The sequence below is a fragment of the Podarcis pityusensis genome (assembly GCF_964106645.2).
Source record: "Podarcis pityusensis genome assembly, chromosome: 9".
NCBI lineage: Eukaryota > Metazoa > Chordata > Lepidosauria > Squamata > Lacertidae > Podarcis > Podarcis pityusensis.
In genome coordinates this window covers 26,906,966-26,928,318 of record NC_138034.1, presented here as the reverse complement: position 1 = coordinate 26,928,318, position 21,353 = coordinate 26,906,966, and the positions used below count along the sequence as shown (strand labels likewise).

Here is a 21,353-nt window from a genome sequence, read left to right as displayed (position 1 = left end):
AGCAGCGCACGTAAAAGCCATTTACCTTCCCTCCGGAGTGGTACCTATTTATCTACTTGTACTTGACATGCTTTTGAACTGCTAAGTTGGCAGGAGCAGGGACTGAGCAACACCGACGACCTTCTGATCTGCAAGTCCTAGGCTCTATGGTTTAACCCACAGCACCACCTGCGTCCCTTATCTAATACATTGGAACAGTGGTAAATGGAATGTTCCATTTACAAACCACCAGGATCTCGAACAATATAACCTTGTGAACATGGATTCAAATAAACCCTGCAATGGGAAAACAGCAGGACCAGCCCAATAAATTTTGGCACCGGATTGGCGCCCTCCAACCCGGCCCCTGCCAGGGGAAATGGGGTGAGGGAAGATGTGCAAGGAGAACATCAGGAGCAGGGGGGCGGGATCTGACGCCCCGTGGATCCTGCAGCGAGCTCAACTCCTCAGTCTATACAGCCACAACCTAGAAGTTTTAAGCTGGCGGAATTCACCCTCCGCTTCTTAAATTCCAGTTAGTAATGGGCGGAGCGATGAGTTATATTTGCATACTATCTGCATGCGCGCTTAGCATACGCAACCAGAGCTTCTGTAGTAAAGAACTGCCGCCCCTCACAATCCCCCACATAAAAAAAGAGAGAGAGAAAGACAGAGAACCTCCGCACTACGATTTTATATAAAACAGAAAAGGTTTTACATTTCATGCTGCTCACCATGACCTGGAAAAAGAGCGCTTCTTCAAGGCTTTATATAGCCGCTGTCTGCGTCGGTTTTCGTAGGGTGTTCTAAAGACCTGCTCTCTAGGCTACGCGCGGAGAACGCTTGTTTCTCTTGGGCGCCTTGAGCCCGCCTAGGGGAAAGTCCCCGGACCTTGGGCAGAGAGTGCCGCGTGCTTTGCAGCGCGCAACAACCCGTCTCGCGAGCCCACGTTGATTCCGCCAAGAAGCCCTCAGGGCCGAGCGGGTGGGCGCGGGAGGGGCCTCTCGTCACCTCCATAGTCACGCAGGTAGTGCGCATGTGCATCTTTCACAGAGATCGCCGCACCAACAGAACGGGGCTCATTCTCAGAACGCCTTTTTTTTTTTACAAATGCAACAGTAGACTTGTGTCATCTAGTCCAAATGGCGTTATCAGCACCAGCAATAACAGCATCAGTATGTTACTCAGAAAAAAAACCTGAGTTCCGTAGGACTGACCGCTAGAGCCTCCCAACCATCAGCAGTAATTTGTCTCAATTCCTGCTCGATTGGGGCAGGCGAGCTACAGCACGGCTGGTTTGATTTTGATTTTTTTTAGTGTGTTGTACTTTACTTGTTTGATTTGATGTGTTGTTTCGTGCAGTTTACTCCATAGTCGGTTCACTCGAGTTTACTGTGTGCCTGGACTATGTGTAGCTGGAAACTTCCAAGTCCCACTCATTTCAGGTGCGGGGTAATTTCTAAAGCCACAGTAGCTCATGCAGCAAGGTGAGCAGCACACTATGACCAAGTTACTTTTCACTCTGCATAAATCGAGAGCATAAAACGGGAAGTGGAGAAGGAGGAGTAGTCCAGAGACCCTCGAAGCAAGGGCGATCCACAAATAGAAGGGGACGCAATGGAGAATGAGAGGCGTAAAGGCAGTGAGAGATTTTACTTTCTTGGGCTCCATGATCACTGCAAATGGTGACAGCAGCCACGAAATTAAAAGACGCCTGCTTCTTGGGAGAAAAGCAATGACAAACCTAGACAGCATCTTAAAAAGCACAGATATCACCTTGCCAACAAAGGTCCGTATAGTTAAAGCCATGGTTTTCCCAGTAGTGATGTATGGAAGTGAGAGCTGGACCATAAAGAAGGCTGACCGTCGAAGAATTGATGCTTTTGAATTATGGTGCTGGAGGAGACTCTTGAGAGTCCCATGGACTGCAAGAAAATCAAACCTATCCATTCTGAAGGAAATCAGCCCTGAGTGCTCACTGGGAGGACAGATCCTGAAGCTGAGGCTCCAATACTTTGGCCACCTCATGAGAAGAGAAGACTCCCTGGAAAAGACCCTGATGTGGGAAAGATGGAGGGCACAAGGAGAAGGGGACAACAGAGAAGGAGATGGTTGGACAGTGTTCTCGAAGCTACCAGCACGAGTTTGACCAAACTGCGGGAGGCAGTGGAAGACAGGAGTGCCTGGCATGCTCTGGTCCATGGGGTCAGGAAGAGTCGGACATGACTAAACGACTAAACAACAACAACGTTTGGGAGCACACTGCTATTGGCAAACTGGTCCTGAAGCAGAATATTCCATTCCCCCTCCCAGTCCCACGTGGGCGCTCCAGTGTCACTTTCCCTCCTCTCCTCCCCCGCGCCAACTCCCTTTTGTTCCCCCAGCCCTTCTCTCCTCCCTTCCACGCGCCGCTGTCAACAGATTCAGACACAAGTGAAAGAGGGAGGCGGGGGGGGGACGTTCGGTTTCTCCGGCTTCATTTCCGTCCCTCTCGGCAGCGGATTGGCTGGAAGAAAAAAAGTGGGCGGGTTCTGATAAAGAGTGTGTGTGTGAGAGAGGGAGAGAGTGATCGTTCCGTTGAGACCAGGCACCGGCAGGAAGGGAAGGAGGGGAAACCGTAATGGCATGGAGCGGTGTCTCTTTAAGTTGAGACCCCGCCCTTCGTTTTCCGCGTTGGCCTCCTGACGTCCCATCTGTCCGGACCAATCGCGTCGGGTGTGAGGGGAAGGCGGGAGAATGCGAACCGGCCGCTCCTTATAAGGACAAGGCCTCGCGCATGCGTGCTCCGCGGTACCAAAAAAAAAAGCGAGGAGGAGAAGGAGGGGGGGGCGCGGAAGGGAAAAAGAGGCGGGGAGTTCCAAGTGAGGGAGGAGGTTTTCTTTCGCCTAGGCTGCCTGCGCCGATTAACAGAAGCGGCCGGAGGGGCTTCCTTCCCCTCCCCCCTCCCCATCGCTCGAGGGCCCCGGGTCCGCCGAGGGGGAAGCAGGGTCGCTGTCACGTCGCGTAATGATGTTGGGGTCGCCGGGGCAACAGCCTGGGGGGGCGGGGTCTGGGGCGGCGGCTGCCGGTTCTGCTGCCACTGCAGCCGGCGGGGCCGGCGGCGGCGGCGGAGTGTCCGGCTTCCCGTGCGGCGGAGGCGGCGGCGTGTCGGAGAGGATCCTGGCGCGCTACGTGCAGGACTACCTGGAGTGCGTCGAGTCGCTGCCGCTGGACATGCAAAGGCTGGCCTCGCTCCTGCGCGAGATGGACACGCGCTGCCGGGGTAAGCGGGGGGGGGGGGAGAGAAAGAGCGGGGAGGAGGGGGCGATGGCGGCGGAGGGAACGGCGCTGCTCCCACCCCCCACCCCTCCAGTCCAACCGCCCTTGCTTTGAAAGGAGGAGGGGCGTCCACGCCTCACCAGGCGCCCGGAGGGGGAGGAAAATGGCCACGCTCCGCCAGCCCCCCCCCCGCCTTGGCCCTCGGGACGAACTTGAGGCGGTGGGCGCTGAGGAATGACCCCGGCCCTGGGGCCCCGGCGGGGCTTGGACCACCCACCCCCGCCCTCATGACCCTGTGACGCGAGCTGGGGGGGGGGCGGCGGACGACGGGGCATGCCCTCTGCCACCTTTTTTTTAAGTCCAAGTTCACGAGGGAAGGAGGTTCAGTAGCAGGACCCGTGTGACGCCTCCGTGGTGGTGGTGGGGTCTCCGGTGAGATGCATCGCCCGAAAAGTTCCGAGATGCGAACTTCGAAATTGTTTTCGTTTTTCCCTTGGTTGCACAGGGAGACGTCTCTGCAAAGTTGAGTTGTTGTTGTTGTTTCAAATGCAGTGCAGTGATCACCCACGCATGCACGCACCTGCACAGTTGCACACCACCCGCTTCCCAGGTAGGGCTGACAGGGCTAGATTAGCTAGGTTTGGGGGCTATCATTTGTATCAACAGACTATACATGTGGTAGGTAAAGTGCTTTTTTTCTTTTTAGTGTTTGTGGCAGATGGGTGAAGAGCATATATTCAAGGCCATTTACTACTATTTGTTCTACTTGCAACCAAGGGATCCCCCCCCCATCTTTTTACATGGTTTTAGTCTAACACCTCCAGGCAAGTGAAGCAAACAAGATGATTTCTGCACTGCAGGGGGTTGGACTAGATGATACTCTTGGTCCCTTCCAACTCTACAATTCTATGATGTTTTGGTCTCTTGTGTATGATGTTAGAATGCGGATGGAGGTGTTTGGGGAATGGTGTATTTTCTTCAATATAATTTTTTCTCCAACTTCCCTGCAAAACGGAGCTGGGAAACCTGTTTTGTTGTGTTTTTTTAGCCTGAGGGCCACATTCTTTTGTAGGTAACCTTCCAGGGGACACACAGTGGGTAGGGCCAGAGGCACAAGTAGGTAAAGCAGTGGACATGACTCTTGCCTTTGTACAGCAGGCTACATTCTAGCCATACAGACTCTGTATGTTTTACACAAGCGTTTCTCTATTCGCTATCCATGCAAGCAAAGAGGCATTGCCATAGTTCTAGAATGCATTCCCACTAGGCAAAAGCAGAGCAAGGCTGATGAAGAGTGTGGCCTGGGGAGAGGTTTGAAGGGCCACATTTGGGCTCTAGACCTGAGATTCCCCACCTCTTGTAAATTGACAGAAATAGTATTTTTCAGTACTTAACATGTGAAAAATGCACCTTCCCATTTCAAGGTAGAATGTCGGAAGAGGAAAGTACTAGAAAAAACAAACCTGCTTTCCCACCCCCCCTATGATACACCAGATTTAATTATGTCACTTTATAATGCTGACATGCTAAATGATACATCTCTAGATGCTTTTAAGAAACTTCCTTGTATTTTGGAAGAGGCCTTGGACAGATTTGTTTTTGCATCTTAATGTGTTACTATCCTTTGAAAGTATATGCTTTATTACATAGCCTCTGATATGTACTATTCACATTTTTAGTACAAGATTAGCATTTGTCAGCTTGAAAGGAGGGACTTGAAGGATTCTAGTTCATAATACATTTATTCTGATTTCTTTTTAACAGAAGCGTTAAAAGAAATCGACGAAGTCTATGAAAAATACAAGAGTGAAGATGATCCTGCTCAGAAAAAGCGTTTGCAGCAGCATCTTCAGCGAGCCCTGATCAACAGTCAAGAGCTTGGTGATGAGAAAATCCAAATAGTCACTCAGATGCTTGAGTTGGTAGAGAACAGAGCCCGGCAAATAGAGTCCCAGTCTCAGTGTTTCCAAGATCTGTCAGATACAGAGAAGCCCACCGAAAAGTCAAAAGTGGACCCTTGTCTACCAGAAAGATCTTCACGAAGACCACGTCGACAGCGCACCAGTGAAAGCCGTGATATATGCCATATAGCAAATGGAATTGATGAATATGATGACCAGCCCCCTAAAGAAAAGAGATCCAAATCTGCTAAGAAAAAGAAACGCTCTAAAGCTAAACAAGAAAGGGAAGCTTCACCAGTAGATTTTGCAGTAGACCCTAATGAACCAACTTACTGTCTCTGTGACCAAGTGTCTTACGGGGAAATGATAGGGTGTGACAATGAACTATGTCCCATTGAATGGTTTCATTTTTCATGTGTTGGACTTACTTACAAACCGAAGGGGAAATGGTATTGTCCTAAGTGCAGAGGAGACAATGAGAAGACTATGGATAAATGTACAGACAAATCCAAAAAAGATAGAAGATCGAGGTAGTCGATGCTCTGAATACATTGAGAGCTGCGTAGTTTTTATTAAAAACTGTTTAATAGGCAGACCCATATTTTAGAATAATGCATAAAACTATGCAATATTTTTTACAGTCTGTAGTACTAATGGAGTATTAATAGATGTTAGTACTTTTGTGCTTTTGAATATTCTGCACTAAAAAAACCAAATTCTTCGAACAGGGTCACATGGGAGTAGCACAAAGGGGATTCAAGAGTTCTTGGTCCCTCACTCTTTTTAATTGCAGAATTATGGTGATGCCTGATGAGGACGGACTGGAGGGATAATCATGTTAAGACTGGTATTTTAACATCTGTTGCAGTTGTAACTTTAGTCCATTATAGCTCATTCTGCTGAGAACACTTTCGTTCTATGACGCTTTTAGACTTCAGAGTCTTAAAAGATCATATTTAATTGGGGTTAATCTAGTGTTACATTTTAAGTCTTTCGGGGTGAAAAGCCAACATTCTTCTTTATTGCTTTCCTTGTGATTTCTGTATATGTCACTATGTTAATCTTGTGGTGATGAGGTTAGAAGCCTTTTTAGGGACGGTATATTAAACAATAAAATACGATGGCTAGAAGAGTTCTACTCAGCATTACAAAGACAGTCCTGAACTGAGGCTACTTGATTTTCCCATTCTGTTCCTTTCCATCTTTTAACTCATGTTGTGCCATCTTGCCACTGACTTCTTGGATGACGGCAGGAACATACAATCATGTTGAAAAGTTTACAGGTACAATGGATGCGTAAGTACTATAATATCTATAAGTCTTTGGACAAGTTATAAGAGTTTGCCTGGACTAGTATGTTAACTGGTTTTCGTGCTTTCTAGGCTCTTGGAGCTGAGGAAAGTTCAGTAGTAGTAAAAAGCAACTGCCCTCTTATAGAAGAGGGATACAATAGATGTAGATGTAGACAAAAGGAACTGTGTTCCTCAAAAGCGTAGTGCTTTTTGTAAAACCTTATACATAAGGAACCAGGCCTTATTTTTGGAGCAGACAGTAACTGAAGGTGTTCCAAAACTAGATATTATTTCTTTAATTGAGTTCTACATGCCAAATTTGATGACAAACAGCTGTAACCTCTGTCTAGCTGTCTAACATACTACTATAGGTTTTTCTAAACAAGGCTTTTTTTCCTCTAGCATTTGAGAGGGATCTATTTGCATTTCACAGAGGTTATAATGTGCATGTCAGGCAATAGCAATGTGAATGAAATGGAATAAACAGCCCGATAATAAATTCACATATCTTCAAACTCTTGTTTCTGCAACAACAAACTGAAACATTTCTGTGGCAGTTAAAGTTTTTGTGGTTTAACTGATCTTTGAAAAAGTTATGGATACTTTCACACACAAAAAAAATGTTATCACGAGCTCTGACCAGATACTTCACTTAAGGTGGACATTTTTCATTTTGTAAGGGTGAGTAGCAACATCTCTGGGACCTTATATATTACCTAGTTTAACTGGGAACTGCTGTTATTGTTAGGTGTCGGGTTTTATCAGCTGAATCGTTACTTCTGTATTCCATAGAGGAATGGGACACTTGTTTCAACTGATTCTGAAACACTGTCTCACAATTTCACGGGGCAACATTGATTGTGAACTATCTCCCAGGGGAAGAGAAAGTCTTCTTCCATAAGTAATATGTCTTCTGTTCAGGGTTTTGGGGGAAAACAAAATGCAAGTTCAGATATATGTATTTATTTTGGGTGTCTAGTTGCTTCTCCTCAGTGTCCTGAACAAAATAATGCAACAAGTAGGAAAATTTAAGTCCCAAGGTACTAGCATGTTGTTGAAATTCTAAGAAAGAGGACATATTTTGAACAGTGACTTGATCCCAGCTGATTGACGGAGACTGGGAACTGGTTTTGGATTTATTCACTCCTGTGTGCTTAACACCATATTCAACACCTTCCACTGATTGTAAAACTACTTGTGCATTTCAGATCTGTTTCTAGGCATGATAATTCTGCAACCAGGTAATGGTGTGCATTAAATATCTGCACTATTCCTACACTGGGAATGCCCAGACTAGCATCTGCAATTCCTGTGTCTCCTCTGCTTCCAACTGACAACCTGACTCTTAGCCCTATATTAGCAAAATGATAATGTTTCCCATTTTTAAGAAACAGTCATTGCTATGAACTTCTAATGATTTTAAAATAAGTTTGCTTGCTGTGGTTTGACAATCTCCCTCTTGGTTCTAAATTTTGTAAGCCTGGGCACACGCAAATAAGAACTGTGCCACTGAAGTGTATCAATTACTTGGATCTAATATTTTGCATGCTATGTTTTATGAATAAAAACCATTTTGGTTGTAAAAATGGAACAGAACATTTTTATATTGCCCCCTTTTTTCAGTAATGCACACAGAGGCTGGGATCCAAAGAAACATATACGTGTATAATAAATGTTTTTGTGCATGTGGAAAGAAGTCCGTTTTCCCTTTCACACTGCATTCTCCATTTGCCTCACAAAATGTCACTCCAGGGGTACCTTGACACAGGCTGGAGTGAGACTGAAAGTCCCCAGTGCATTTCTGGAACACCCCACACAGCTCTTTAGCTCCTAGGTTTTGTAATATTCTTTTATTTGTATCTGACAAATGGTATTGAAATAAAGCTATAAAAGTAATGGAGTTCTGATGAAAACCATCATACAGTGGTACCTCGGATTAAGTACTTAATTCGTTCCGGAGGTCCGTACTTAACCTGAAACGGTTCTTAACCTGAAGCACCACTTTAGCTAATGGGGCCTCCTGCTGCCGCCGCACAAGTTCTGTTCTCATCCTGAAGCAAAGTTCTTAACCTGAAGCACTATTTCTGGGTTAGCGGAGTCTGTAACCTGAAGCGTATGTAACCCGAGGTACCACTGTAATAGGTATGAATGCTGAGATTCCTTCTGACTTGCTTGGCTTATATGCTTGAGTAAGACAAGTAGTATTCTTCCCTTTGAGTGTCCCTAAATTTAGCAGCATATAATGACAGGAAAGAGGGAAGTGGGAACAGTAGGCAATAAACGTAATTTCATAATTAAAGGCATTCTATGCCGTATCATGTTGTACTTACCTCTTAAAACTGCACCTCAGAATAACTAGGGCATTGATGAAACAGGACATCTGAATGAATTCCTAAACAGGATGATTTTTTTACCTCTGCCTGCTTGATGTTAAACTTCAAGTCAAGCCAATCTAGCATGCCCAGAAAGGTGGGATCCCCACTCCTCTCTGCTACATCACAACAAAATGAAGTTGATCGGCTGATTCAAAATGAGCTGGTAGCATATGCCATCAGAAATTGTTGTACCAATGCTTCCTTATAAACTGGTGTTCTTCCACACAAAGCTGACTTAAGTACAGTATGTGCCAAAGAGAGATGGTTGAGGCTAGTGTTTGTCAATGCCTATATGTAAGGAATAAGCTGTGCCAACCCAATCACACAAAAGCCAAGCAGGGATGAGAACAAACACAGTCCTGTTTAAAGCCATACTTTGAGATATTCAGATGGAGCAAAATCAGCTGGACCCAACTAAGTTAGGTAACAGAATTCCTCACTGTTAGTAGCACTAAGACAAATGTATTACTCTAGCTTATTTTAGCTTTAGATTAGTATGATATCAAATGCATATTCATAATGCAATAGCCATTACCCAGTATCATCCAAATGTTTGCTATCATTTTAATTTATCAGTAAATTTCACAATAGAATATCAATATTTCAATTGAAACATTCTGATTATATCTTTTACAAAATCGCTGAAATCCATTATCACTGTCATAACAATTCTTAAAGTTGATAGATAACCCCTTTCCTACATTTATGAAACCTAATCAAACACATGAGCTTCACCATGTGTGTAGTATATATGTATCCCAATTACTTTTTGCTGCTCCTAAAAAAAGGGAGACCCCTTCCTTCTACGTATTCTGTTAAAATTTTCTGACATTTAGGGTACAAAATATCTTCTATATCGGTCTTGAGACCACAGATATTGTTGGGCTGCAACTCTCACCAAACCTTAGCCAGCTTAGCCAATGGTCAGGGATGATGGGAGTTTTGGTCCAGCAACATTGGGAGCTCAAGGCTAAATAAAGCTGCTCTATATAACTAGTGACTTGGGTGTTTTATCCCTGATAATCTCTGCTTGGATCCTTAGACAATGCAACCAATATAAGTTCTCACTGATGCAGAAGGCCAGGAAACATCTGCCAATAGCAAGCTAAAAGTAGGTATTTTTGTTTGGGCAAGATTATAAACAAATTTACAGAGTAAGGTAAAAGGTAAAGGACCCTGGGGTAAAAGGTAAAGGCGACTATGGGGTGCGGCACTCATCTCGCTTAGAATAGACCCATTAAAATCAACACAAGCTCATTGATTTCCTTGGGTCTACTCTGGGTGATGATCCAACATTACAGAAACTAAAAAAGTATTTTGTACCAGTTCTCTCAAATCAATGGATATCTTGTAACATACTCTTTAAAAAAATTCAATTGTGAATGCTAGCTTCTTACTTGGTTAAAATTTTGGCTTTTAAATAACTTCAGGTTCTTCTTCACTGCTTGAGGAGTCCTCTCCAAACAAATCTTTTCCTGTTGAACTTGCAGCGGTGTTGGTGCTCAGCATTTTCAAAGTAATGAGAGTAGGGTTGTCACTCAAACCTAAAAGAACTGTATTTCTATCAAACGCAACTGTCATGCAGGAGATTTTGCTGTCTGGTGTAAAGACTGATACAACTGTGCCGCTTTCCAAATCCCAGATACTGACTTCACCTAATGGGAAAAAATACGCATAACATCACATTATGTCCTGCTAAGGCACAGCATTGTGCATTCTCCCTCCTTTTCCATCAATCATAATAGCAACCCATTCATGTTGGTTAAATCTATGGATGCAGAATAGAAATCAATATTTCTTTCTGCTTTCCCCCTTGTTCAAAGGGTTAGAGTGGCTGAAAAGTTAAAAATCATGCCAACATTGAAAGGATTTTCCCTTTTTCATTTATAAAGTACCCGTTTCAGAGACGTCTTTTACCTTTGCTTTGCCATTAAATGTTTAAACTAACCATTGTAAGCAAATAAAGCAAACCGTGGGAGAAAATTGCATTGAGTTGATTCCCAGCTTAATGTAACAAAAATATTCTAGCCCTACTGCCTCCAACAGCCTCCACAAAATAAATCTGTCACAAACCTGCAAGCAGAACAGCCTTTGCTCCATCTAATATGTGTAGTTTGCTGCACACAGTTAGATGAAGACCTTCGTAACCTTGAATTAGCTTGTGCTTATGCTTAAACGGATCCCAGATCTTTATCCTAGAAATCACAAAAAAGAGATATCAGTTCTGTAGTACTGAGAGTGACAGACAGGGCAATAACTATTTTTATGTAAATAGTGAGCAAATGTTGGTTTTTGTTAAAAAAGGTGTTGAGTTCACATTTTCTTCAGCTTGCCCTGCAGTATATTGGATGTTTGTAAATTGGGACATCTGGAATACAGTGGTACCTCGGGTTAAGAACTTAATTCGTTCCGGAGGTCTGTTCTTAACCTGAAACTGTTCTTAACCTGAGACACCACTTTTGCTAATGGGGCCTCCCGTTGCTGCCATGCCACCGCCGCACGATTTCTGTTCTCATCCTGAAGCAAAGATCTTAACCCAAGGTACTATTTCTGTAACCTGAAGCATTTGTAACCCAAGGTACCACTGTACTGGACAACATATTCTAATATGTAGAACATAATGTTCAACAGTCCAGATGCAGATTCTTTCACTAAAGACTACTGTACTTAAAAGGTACCTGCCCAAAGTAGTTCCAACCCTTACAGAAGGGATGAGGGACCTTGGCCTGAATAAAGGTTTCCAATCCATGACATACAGCTGTGGATCACTTCTTCATGCCCTCTTTGCTTCTTTCATTGCACCATTTTAAATTTTTGTACAAAAGTATTTGGACCTAAGCATCTCTGCTCCAGGAAATGCACCAGACAGTGGAAGCTTGGTTCCAGAACGCCTCTGATGTTGTACGGTTTTGGCTCCCGAATGCCGAAAACATGGAAGCAAATGTTTCTGTTTTTGAACATTTTTCAGAACCCAAACATATGACATGGTTTCTGCTGAGTGCAAGAAGCTCTTGCAACCAATGGGAAGCCACACCTCGGTTTTCGAACGTTTTGGAAGCTGAACGGGCTTTGGGAACAGATTTCATTCAAGAACCGAGGTACCACTGTACAGGTGTTACAATGTCATCTCACTATTTAGTTACCCAAACTTACACAAAGTCATGCCAAGTAATGAAGCCTGGCAAACGATTGCCCGGAAGTTTAGCTAGTTAACAGCTGTGCAGCTGAATGCTGGACAGTCAAGCCTTTCTTGAGCATGTAAATTAAATATATCTAGTCTCTAATACAATTTCTGATGAGATGTAGATACAAAGGATATACTAAAATTTTAGAAAACAAATAGGATTGGAACCAGGTTTAGTCATGCTTGGAACAGTAGAACCATTGGACTTGGTATTTCTTCTCAAAATGAATAGTGGCCTATAAATTATTTTAATAATATTTTCCCCGTGGTACACACTTAAACTTTGGTGATAAGGGCTGTATGTGACAGGCCCTGCATGGTCATAGGGAAGCTCCACCTTGTGTTCAGACAAAAAGTGGAAAGCAGGAGAATTTCAATAGTCTGTGAAGCACAACGGGCCTATCTAGGAGGAAGACAACTTGAATTGGGAAGTTGTAATCCCTTGTACCTGCCCAAAGTAGTTTCCAATCTTTATGAAAAAATTATTGTGTTACTAAATCAAGCATAGTGTCTCAGTAGATACAGTACTAGTAATTAAATGGGATAATAGAATTGTAGAGTTGGAATGGACCCCAAGGGTCATCTAGCAATATACTATTGATGTCTGAAGAAGGGCTATGTGGTACTTGCAATCTCTTCCACCAGGAGGGAGAGAGGTGAATCCAATGAAAAATAGGCCTCTGTGTACTTAAATTTCGCTTCATTTAAAAAGGCATATCTGTGTGGGCCATGAGGTTTTGCTTCCAAAAGCCTGTTATAGTTGTGTCTAGCTGTGACACTCTTGCCAAACTGTTCCAGAAAACAATTAAGAAGAACTGAGTGATTTAAGGGGGACGGGGACCAATTGTAGGGGGGGGGGGGACTACTAAACTTTGGCATTTTGCTTACCTGTTTTCCACCATCACTCCAAAAATTATCCTACTAGCATCAGCAGCAATGGCTGTACAGCAGACATTTGGCTCATTTTTTAGTCTTTTCCTAACCTGCATTTTTAGGGGAGAGATAATCCGTTTTAAATACAGATAGGTAGCCGTGTTGGTCTGCCATAGTCAAAATAAAAAAAATCCTTCCAGTAGCACCTTTAAGACCAACTAAGTTAGTTCTTGGTATGAGCTTTCGTGTGCAAGCACACTTCTTCAGATACACTGTGTATCTGAAGAAGTGTGCTTGCACACGAAAGCTCATACCAAGAACTAACTTAGTTGGTCTTAAAGGTGCTACTGGAAGGATTTTTTTTCGTTTTAAATACGTTGGTTATGTACTTACACTTACTTAGCACTTCCTAATGTGTAGCACTGCCCTTTCTCCCTTTAGGTGGCAGGCTGGAGTAGTGTTCCAGTACATTGATGGTGTTCTACTCTACAGCTTTGGAAGAATGAGGTGTGAAGATATAATGAAGAGCCAGTAAATAGAGAGCAGGAGTTGCAGGTCTAACTTTGGGACAGGAGGGAGGGCAGACCAAGAGGACATCAAGCTCAGAAATTCTAGAACTGGGAATGTTTTCTATCATTAATTTTAAACTGCTGTAAGGAAAGCAAAAATCGCTTTAGTTTGCACACCATTTGTGAGGAAGCTATGGCTGTTCATTAACCTCTTTTTTGGGGGAGAGGGGACATACTCCACAACTGCAAAGCTGGTTCTCTGCCACCTCAAAAGAATTTCAGAAAACATACCTTCCCCGTGGCTAAATTCCATAGCGTTACATAGCTGACTTTCTCCTTCTCGCTGTAATTGGAGAGCACCAGATAATGGCCGTTATAGGTCAAGGCAGCATTGTGTAAGGAAAGCATGGATTCTCTGCTCTCAAGGGTGTGGAGATGGGACATGCTTTCCAAGCTGAACACTGACAGGTGATGTGCATAGTAGGAACACACAACAGCCTAAGAGAAGATAATGGGATGTGTGAATTAATTTTTAGATATTGGGCCATAAATACTTGCATGAAATAAAATGTTGGTGCATCTATCCTCTCTTGCAGCTAGCAGTCTTATGAAAGGCCTTTGGTATAAGATAGCTGCGCCTATGAGGAATGGAGGGATGAGCTATACAGTGGTACCTCGGGTTACAAACACTTCGGGTTACAGACTCCGCTAACCCGGAACTAGTACTTTGGATTAAGAACTTTACCTCAGGATGAAAACAGAAATCGTGTGCCAGTGGTGCGGCAGCAGTGGCAGGCCCCATTAGCTAAAGTGGTACCTCAGGTTAAGAACAGTTTCAGGTTAAGAATGGACCTCCAGAACGAATTAAGTTCACAACCAGAGGTACCACTGTAAATGTTTACTGCAGGGACTGGCAGAACTACCAACTCCTGTACTATATGCTGCCAGTAAGGCACCTCTTCTGCACCGTGTGGAGAATCCCATTTCTTACAAGTGGAGGAGTGCTCTTGAAGTAATTCTCTCCTTAAATATCTGGTGCTCCATTTCACTACAGGAAGACTATGATGACCCAGGGTGTATCAAAGCTACTTCAGGACTGAGTTATGGGCTATGTACATGCCATGCGTTTAAAGCACATCCCTCCCCCCCACCTCCGAATCTTATGAAGTATAGTTTGTGGGGGGGGGGGCAGTTACAATTCCCTGGACTCTTAGTGCTTTAAATGTATGGCATGCAGGCAGCCAAAGTCCACCCACAGTGGACTCTTGCTGCAGTGCAAGCTTCTTAAAGGCATTATTTTGCAGGATGGTGAACAAGCCTACAGTGTTTACTTGCTTTTTGTTCTTCCATTTAATCCACTGCCATTTCCTGTACATGCATAATTGGAGATGCAAGAGAGGTCCATGCATCCACTCAAAGGTATGTGCATGTTACACACACGCATTGTTCAAGCTATAATATCAATGTGAAGGCAATCATTTAAGCACCTAAAAGGTGGTATACATCATAAAACAAAATTAACAACAAAAATCCTGGGTTGTATCCAATTAAGTCCTACTCAGAGCAATTCCACTGAAATTAATGGGCCCAAGTTAGTTGAATCCATTCCTTTCAAGGGTCTTCTCTGGGTAGGATTAATAGTATATTCAGTTATGTACAAAAAAGTACAGAATAAAGTTCATAAGTTATGATGGAATTAAACAATCTCTAGGTTAAAGGACACAGTGTCTTAATTCTAACTCATATATTTTTGAGAAACCATAAAATGGCACAAGTTCATTCCTCAAGAAAGTTTACAATCTGGTATGGGTTAGAAAAAACAGGATTGTAAGGCACTAAAATAAATGCAAACTATTAGCACATTGGCAGAAGATAAACATAGGGCGCTTAGGACACACTGCCTCTCACCTTCTCATCTCCACTCAGGAGGAACTGGTCAATGGCATTGCTCTTTTCATTAGCAAGTTGCTGCAGCATTTCTGTCTCCATTTTCGCTGCCTTTTCCTTCCTCCGTCTCTTTCCAGTCATTGTTTCATTTCGCCTTTCCCATGGAAGCTGTAACACTGCTATATAATGCAATAGTGTTGCAAATAACTTTTAAAATTGAGATTTTTAACATATGCGTGGGTGGATTTCAACTGCTGTAAGCCACTTTGTGTGTTTTGGTGATACAAGATCAGGCCATGATCCAAAACGCTCCTTCAAGGTCCCCCTAATGGCTGACCTATGCTCTGCTGAATTTTTCATTTTGAGCCAAAGGTCCTTAATGGCAGGCAGGCAGGCAGGCAGGCAGGCAAGCAAGCAAGCAAGCAAGCAAAGAAACAAATGAATAAATATAAAAAGCAGTTTGCTCTGCAGCCATATGTATGTATGATGCTGAATGAGGAGCAGCAAATGTAAACACCTCTTGGCTATGCTAAACTTGATAATTTGGAACCTGGCTGTTTTTTTGGTCCTGCCTCACTGAAATAATTATCTAACACAACTGAGAACAAAACCTCTGATAAAAGGTTTTTGAGGCAACAGGGGTGTGGTGGTGGTTGAACAATATATGCACTGTAAGTTTTAATATCTTGTGTAAACCGAAAAAGGGAATGAATTAGAACGAAAAGTTTGAAACCTGTTGTTCTGTTAGGCAAGACTCCTTTGCATTGTTTCATGTTTTCCCTGGACAAGGAACGGTTAGGCTTTGCAGCTTGCAATGAAAATTTGTCCTTGTATTCTGGCCTTAATCGATCCTTAATAAATCCAGTTTCCAAGTTCCAGGTAATAAAATGGTCTCTGAAAACAGGAACCAAAAAAGCAAACAGATAATAACTTTCTAGAACTTCAAGGTGACCAGTTGATGTAAGATGGGCACAAAATTGAGTAAAATCTCTGATTCAGTAACAGAGCAATTCAGGAGATAAAGGGGGGGGTGTGTGAGAATCAAAGACAGACAAACCACCTTTTACTATGTATGTGCTGCTAAGCTCACTCTCTGCCCATCCATCTCATGTCGGAAGCTTGTAAAGAGCGCTTTTGTTGTTGTTGTTTAGTCGTGTCTGACTCTTAGTGACCCCATGGACCAGAGCACGCCAGGCACTCCTGTCTTCCACTGCCTCCCGCAGTTTGGTCAGACTCAGAGCGCTAGGCTTCAGAAATGAAGCAATTCAGACTTCACTCTATACATGAGCAGGACATTCTACCCCTTCCTGGTTCCATACTGTCATAGATCTAGGGTAGAGTCTGCTAGTGAATGGTAGAAATTTTTAGATAATATTTGGGATATGAAGGGAGAATACAAGCTGCAGAATTGTGCCAGACAAAAAAATCCTGGGTGAGTTTATGCAAATCGTCCTGGCCCTAAGTGCAGAGCCATTGATAAACAATGGGGAGCCAGGTACTGGGCCATTAAGGGCCATTGGCAATGCAAAAAGCTACTGTATGTTTCCCCCTTTATCTGAGCAGGAGCCATGACTGACAGCTGCTTTGGACCCAAGCTTGCTGAAGCTATGAGCCAGCCAATGAGTATACTCTTGGGGTATACTGTTCTGCATCCTCTCCATTGAAGACTTTAGGTATAAATATGTGTAAAATAAACCATATTTCTTAAAGATACTAGCCTCCACTGTGCCTTGATTTTCCCAACAGAAAAATAACCCTGGAACCTCCTGGAATCTTTCGCTTTTTAATCTCAGTGTGTTGCTATAAGCATGACTTGGTTGAGTTTGGAAACTTACGAGACAGCCTTGCCCAGTGGTTCCCAGTTAAGGGCAGCTGATTTCAAGGCACTGCTTATATTGCACAATGGTCTCAGCTGATAATGCTGCTGATCTGAGCTGCCTTTCCTCACTTTGAAGGAGACCAGGGCAGCTGATTACAAGGCAGTGCCTTTTCCTCACGCTGATGGGGAACAGGGCAGCTGATCACCCTCACTTCAAGGGACTGTGGCACTACCTTCCCCTGGCACTGAGGAAAAGCACCTTTTCTCAGTCAGCAGGAAAGCAGCAGCAGCAGCAGCCACAGTGGACTGCCTCTTCGCTGGCTGCCACCGCTAGCTGCCCCAATGACAGCAGCTTGATGTACCTCCCATCCCCATCCCATCCCACTCAAACCATGCAGTGGAGGTGACTCTGCTTCCTCTCCTCCCCCCAACCATCCGATCTCCACAGCTGCTCCTTACTTCATGCCCATGCCTGAACTGCATGCACCCCACCTGCCTGATTTCCAATTTCAGACATCGTGATATATCGGAATATCCCCTTGTTTAGCTGCTGATATATCATGATTTTGAAGACTAGATATCGCTCCACCCTAGTCTGTTTTTTTCGTATACCTAAAATCGTTTACTTATTTGGGGCTTATTTTGTTCAAAAAAATTGCTTTTCAGAGGTAATTATAAAATTTTTAAAAAGCAGGGAGTCCGTGGCTTGGCTTTTGAAAAATAGGGGGTCCTCAGTAATTAGCTAATTGGGAATCACTGGTCTAGTCAATTCATGTCATACTGATATTAATAGCTGATGGTGACTATTCCGTTCAATGTGGCAAAAAGAAAACACCCATATTATCTTCAATAGCTGTAAAGACATTACCTGTTCTCTGAAAGTCCAAGTAGAAGGCCTCCTTCAAGGATCTTATACTCGTTATTTGGGCAGGGAATGATGTAAAGGCCAGTCTGCTTCCTTATGTACTTCTTTTTCAGGAGGTCATAAACTAAAAGAGTCTGGAATGGCATAAAAACATTTTTCGGTAAGGAAATATATGTGCAAATCATTTTCTTAACTGTCTCAGCTTTTTCTTACAAGGTTCTTTCTGAACAGCCTCAGCTTTAAATGCCAATCACAAAAAAACAACAACCAGTATTTACAGGACAGAGGTGCCTTCAATACCTGGAAAATGGGTCTCGGAGGATCTGCAAAAGAGGCCATCCCTTTGTCTGTTAGGACATAAAGTTTCATGTCTCTGACCAGAACTATATCCGTATTCTCTAGTAATCCCCTCTCCACTCTCACAGCATTGTGTTTACACTTTGATTTCATGATGTTCCACACTGTTATGACCCCTGGACTTGTGTTTCTGCACATGGCATACCTTGGGAAATATTGAAATGAATAGCCTTGTTATTGATATACAGCAAAGGTTGTGCAAACGTTGTTATTTCTGCGCTGGTAAAGAGTGTGGATAGGAATAATGGGAAAGAAATGAAAAGAAGGGTGTCCCTAGAGAAAAGAATTTTCATATCCTCCATGGTACTTTTCTCTGCGCTTGGTCAGCAGTGCAAAAGAAACCAATATATACAGATTCTCTTTGTTTTGCTTTTCTTGATGGAGAACTGGAATTAATTTCACACAGAATTTCCCCACGTCGTTGTGTCCCCCGCCCCCCCTGCAGCCACTTTTTAGCATACAACAGCCCTGCCTATAGTAATGCACATATTTTGGAAGCTGTTCAGGGATCAAGTACCTTAGATGTCGGCTATCACTGAAACACAACAACTCTGTCTTTTTCATTTAAATCTCTGCATTTTCCTGACTACTTTTGAAAAACTGGCTACTTTCAAAACCTACTTTTGAAAAGTACATAGCCAGAATTTTAAAAAATGATGTTTGTCAAGTACAATATTTAAAACAGTAACTAACACATTTTTAGGATAGTCGTGGGTCTTTCTTACCTAGGATAGTTCTCCATTGTTAGAATATCACGAATACCATTTGTTTTCTTGGCTTTACTTGCAGTGACTGTCAATGACTGGTCATTGATCTTGGAAGCTAAATTCCAAGATTGAAGATAATTGTCTCCATCACAGAATGTTAAACAGTACCGAAGGTCAGAGCATACACCTACATATTTATCATAATTTAAAAGAACCATAAGTCATAAAATCTCAACATTGCATAATAAAACTCTAATCATGTTACTAGAAAAACATGGGTTGTCTACACCTATGAAACTCACAGCTTTTTCACTGAGCTACATGCTGTAGGTTCCCCACTCGTGGCATATATACTGCCTTCAATATACAGATACACTCTGTATTTAGAATTCCTGATAACCTTATTTGGAGTTATGTGCTGGTGAATGTCCTCACTGAGAATTCTTATAATTTTATATTTTTCCCTTGTTTTGATTGTACAAAAGTGCATGTTTCTCTTGCGGCTTTTTCTATAGAGGTTTTGAACTTCCCATAGAAGTTACTCACCACCGGCTGGGACTGAAGGAAACTTCACCAAGTGCTTGTGGTCTTCAGATTCCAGGTTCCACGACACTATTTCAGTGGTATTGGTGTTTGGGATGGGGCTGAAGGCCAGCAGGTGAGAGCCCAAATGATTCACAGCAAAAATGTGAATATAATCATTGCAGCATCCCTTCAGATTGTGAGCATAGGCAAAAGTGTGGACGTTGTAGAGCTCTATATGCACAATCTCACGCTGTTTCATGAAGGGACACCTGTAATGAAAAAGCTAATATGGGTGGGTTGTGTGACATAAGTATTGTGATTTCTGGCTCTCTAAAAAGCAGTAATGAATGAAGAGTGAAGGAAAACTTATGCTCAAGGACAGTAGTGATGTGAAAAGTATGTTAATGTATCTATGATAAACAGAGAATCCAGGATGGCATTAAGCAAATTATGGTACTTACTTCTCTCACTTCATGTAAAATAGAACCAATAGTTACCTACTCCAAAGGGTCAATAAACTATATCTTCAATGTTATAAATTAGAAGTGAGAATTAGTAGTGGTAGTACTAATAAAAAAGAGGCTGCAATGTGGCAGGTTTCAAACAGAGGTTTTCAAGCTTTGTCCTACTAAGCCTCCTGAAGTTATAAATAGATATATATTCAAGGCTTTGCAAGATTAAGTTAAGAAAGAACTCTGTGATATTCACATTCATCTCAGGTATAAGGGGGGGTAAAGGCGACCCCTGACCATTAGGTCCAGTCGTTACCGACTCTGGGGTTGCGGCGCTCATCTCGCTTTATTGGCCAAGGGAGCCGGTGTACAACTTCCAGGTCATGTGGCCAGCATGACTAAGCTTCTTCTGGTGAACCAGAGCAGCGCACGGAAACACCGCTTACCTTCCTGCCGGAGCGGTACCTATTTATCTACTTGCACTTTGATGTGCTTTCGAACTGCTAGGTTGGCAGGAGCAGGGACCGAGCAATGGGAGCTCACCCCGTCATGGGGATTCGAACCGCCAACCTTCTGATCATATAATCAAACGTAAATATTTTAAAAGGAGAGGCATCATAGGTTCACAAAAGAAATTAGACAGGGTGAGGCCACCCTAACCCTATCACTTTTTTTGGTCAATTGCCCCTGCTTTCTTCATCCTGAGGCTGAAATCCTATATTCATTTGGGAGCAAATCCCATTTAATTCAACAGGGCTTACCTGTGTAGACATATAAAGTTTTGATGTGCGGGTGTGAGTGATTTTATACCATATTACTGGAATGGTCAACTGATAGTCAGTTGAAAGAGGGTAGAAAAAGTTGTTATTTCCAAGTACTACCTGAAGATCACTAGGAAGTATTCCTTAGTTACAGCAACATCCTCAGCAGCTGCCACTGGTTCTTGGCTTTTCAGCTTAGCAACTACTTTCCCCTTTTTGCCACTAAAGACCATGGCTTCACTTCCACTCCTGCAAAAGAGAGGAGAGAGATTTACGGAAGCCACAATATTACAGAATCAAGACCACACAGGCAATGATCATCCTCAAAGTCATATTTTGTTTACAATAATTACCATGCGAATCTCTAAAAGAAGCAATGCTGATTTTACATCCAAATCCACCAAGAAGAAAAGATACAAATAAAACCCTAGTTTCTGAGGCATGCTGCTGTTCTCCTTTTCAGAAATTATTAAACCCAGGAAACATTAATTTTCTAAAGACATACATGTTTATCTTTCTCAAGTCTGACTGGGCCTGAAACCAGTGGGTTAATCCAATGGGTGTTCCATTCATGCAAGATATCCCCCTTGTGTAATGCAACTTCCCCTC

General features: G+C 43.1%; 2 protein-coding genes across 5 annotated transcripts in view; one reads left to right on the top strand and one right to left on the bottom strand.

The window, feature by feature from the left end:
* Positions 1–2,840: 2,840 nt before the first annotated feature.
* On the top strand, positions 2,841–8,016 carry ING2 (inhibitor of growth family member 2). Of its 3 annotated transcripts, none has more exons than XM_081020569.1 (2): positions 2,841–3,241; positions 5,002–8,016. In XM_081020569.1, the coding sequence occupies exons 1-2, from the start codon at positions 2,986–2,988 to the stop codon at positions 5,670–5,672; spliced, it is 927 nt and encodes a 308-aa protein (XP_080876695.1). In that variant the 5' UTR covers positions 2,841–2,985; the 3' UTR covers positions 5,673–8,016. The 3 variants fall into 3 exon arrangements, with proteins under 3 accessions (XP_080876695.1, XP_080876696.1, XP_080876697.1); XM_081020570.1 differs by lacking the exon at positions 2,841–3,241 and adding an exon at positions 3,658–3,759; XM_081020571.1 differs by lacking the exon at positions 2,841–3,241 and adding an exon at positions 3,764–3,847.
* Positions 8,017–8,458: 442 nt separating this feature from the next.
* The window catches only part of LOC308485106 (uncharacterized protein), a 40,524-nt gene continuing 27,629 nt past the window's right edge, over positions 8,459–21,353 (bottom strand). The window contains exons 21-32 of one of the 2 annotated variants that reach the window (XM_081020451.1): positions 20,865–20,993; positions 19,553–19,800; positions 19,025–19,193; positions 18,243–18,444; positions 17,946–18,076; positions 15,992–16,152; positions 15,280–15,437; positions 13,663–13,869; positions 12,878–12,972; positions 10,879–11,000; positions 10,203–10,460; positions 8,459–8,653 (exon numbers count right to left, since the gene is read on the bottom strand). In XM_081020451.1, coding sequence (XP_080876577.1) covers positions 10,222–10,460; positions 10,879–11,000; positions 12,878–12,972; positions 13,663–13,869; positions 15,280–15,437; positions 15,992–16,152; positions 17,946–18,076; positions 18,243–18,444; positions 19,025–19,193; positions 19,553–19,800; positions 20,865–20,993 — 1,861 coding nt within the window. In that variant the 3' untranslated portion in view covers positions 8,459–8,653; positions 10,203–10,221. Of the gene's footprint in view, positions 8,654–8,847; positions 10,461–10,878; positions 11,001–12,877; positions 12,973–13,662; positions 13,870–15,279; positions 15,438–15,991; positions 16,153–17,945; positions 18,077–18,242; positions 18,445–19,024; positions 19,194–19,552; positions 19,801–20,864; positions 20,994–21,353 lie in introns of those variants that run through there. The other variant, XM_081020452.1, reaches the window with a different exon arrangement.

Bases quoted from the DNA above. Each gene is read 5' to 3' on its own strand.
- ING2 (XM_081020569.1), top strand. From the start codon at position 2,986: ATGATGTTGGGGTCGCCGGGGCAACAGCCTGGGGGGGCGGGGTCTGGG. The intron at 3,242-5,001 runs GTAAGCGGGGGG...TCTTTTTAACAG, and splicing joins GATGGACACGCGCTGCCGGG to AAGCGTTAAAAGAAATCGAC.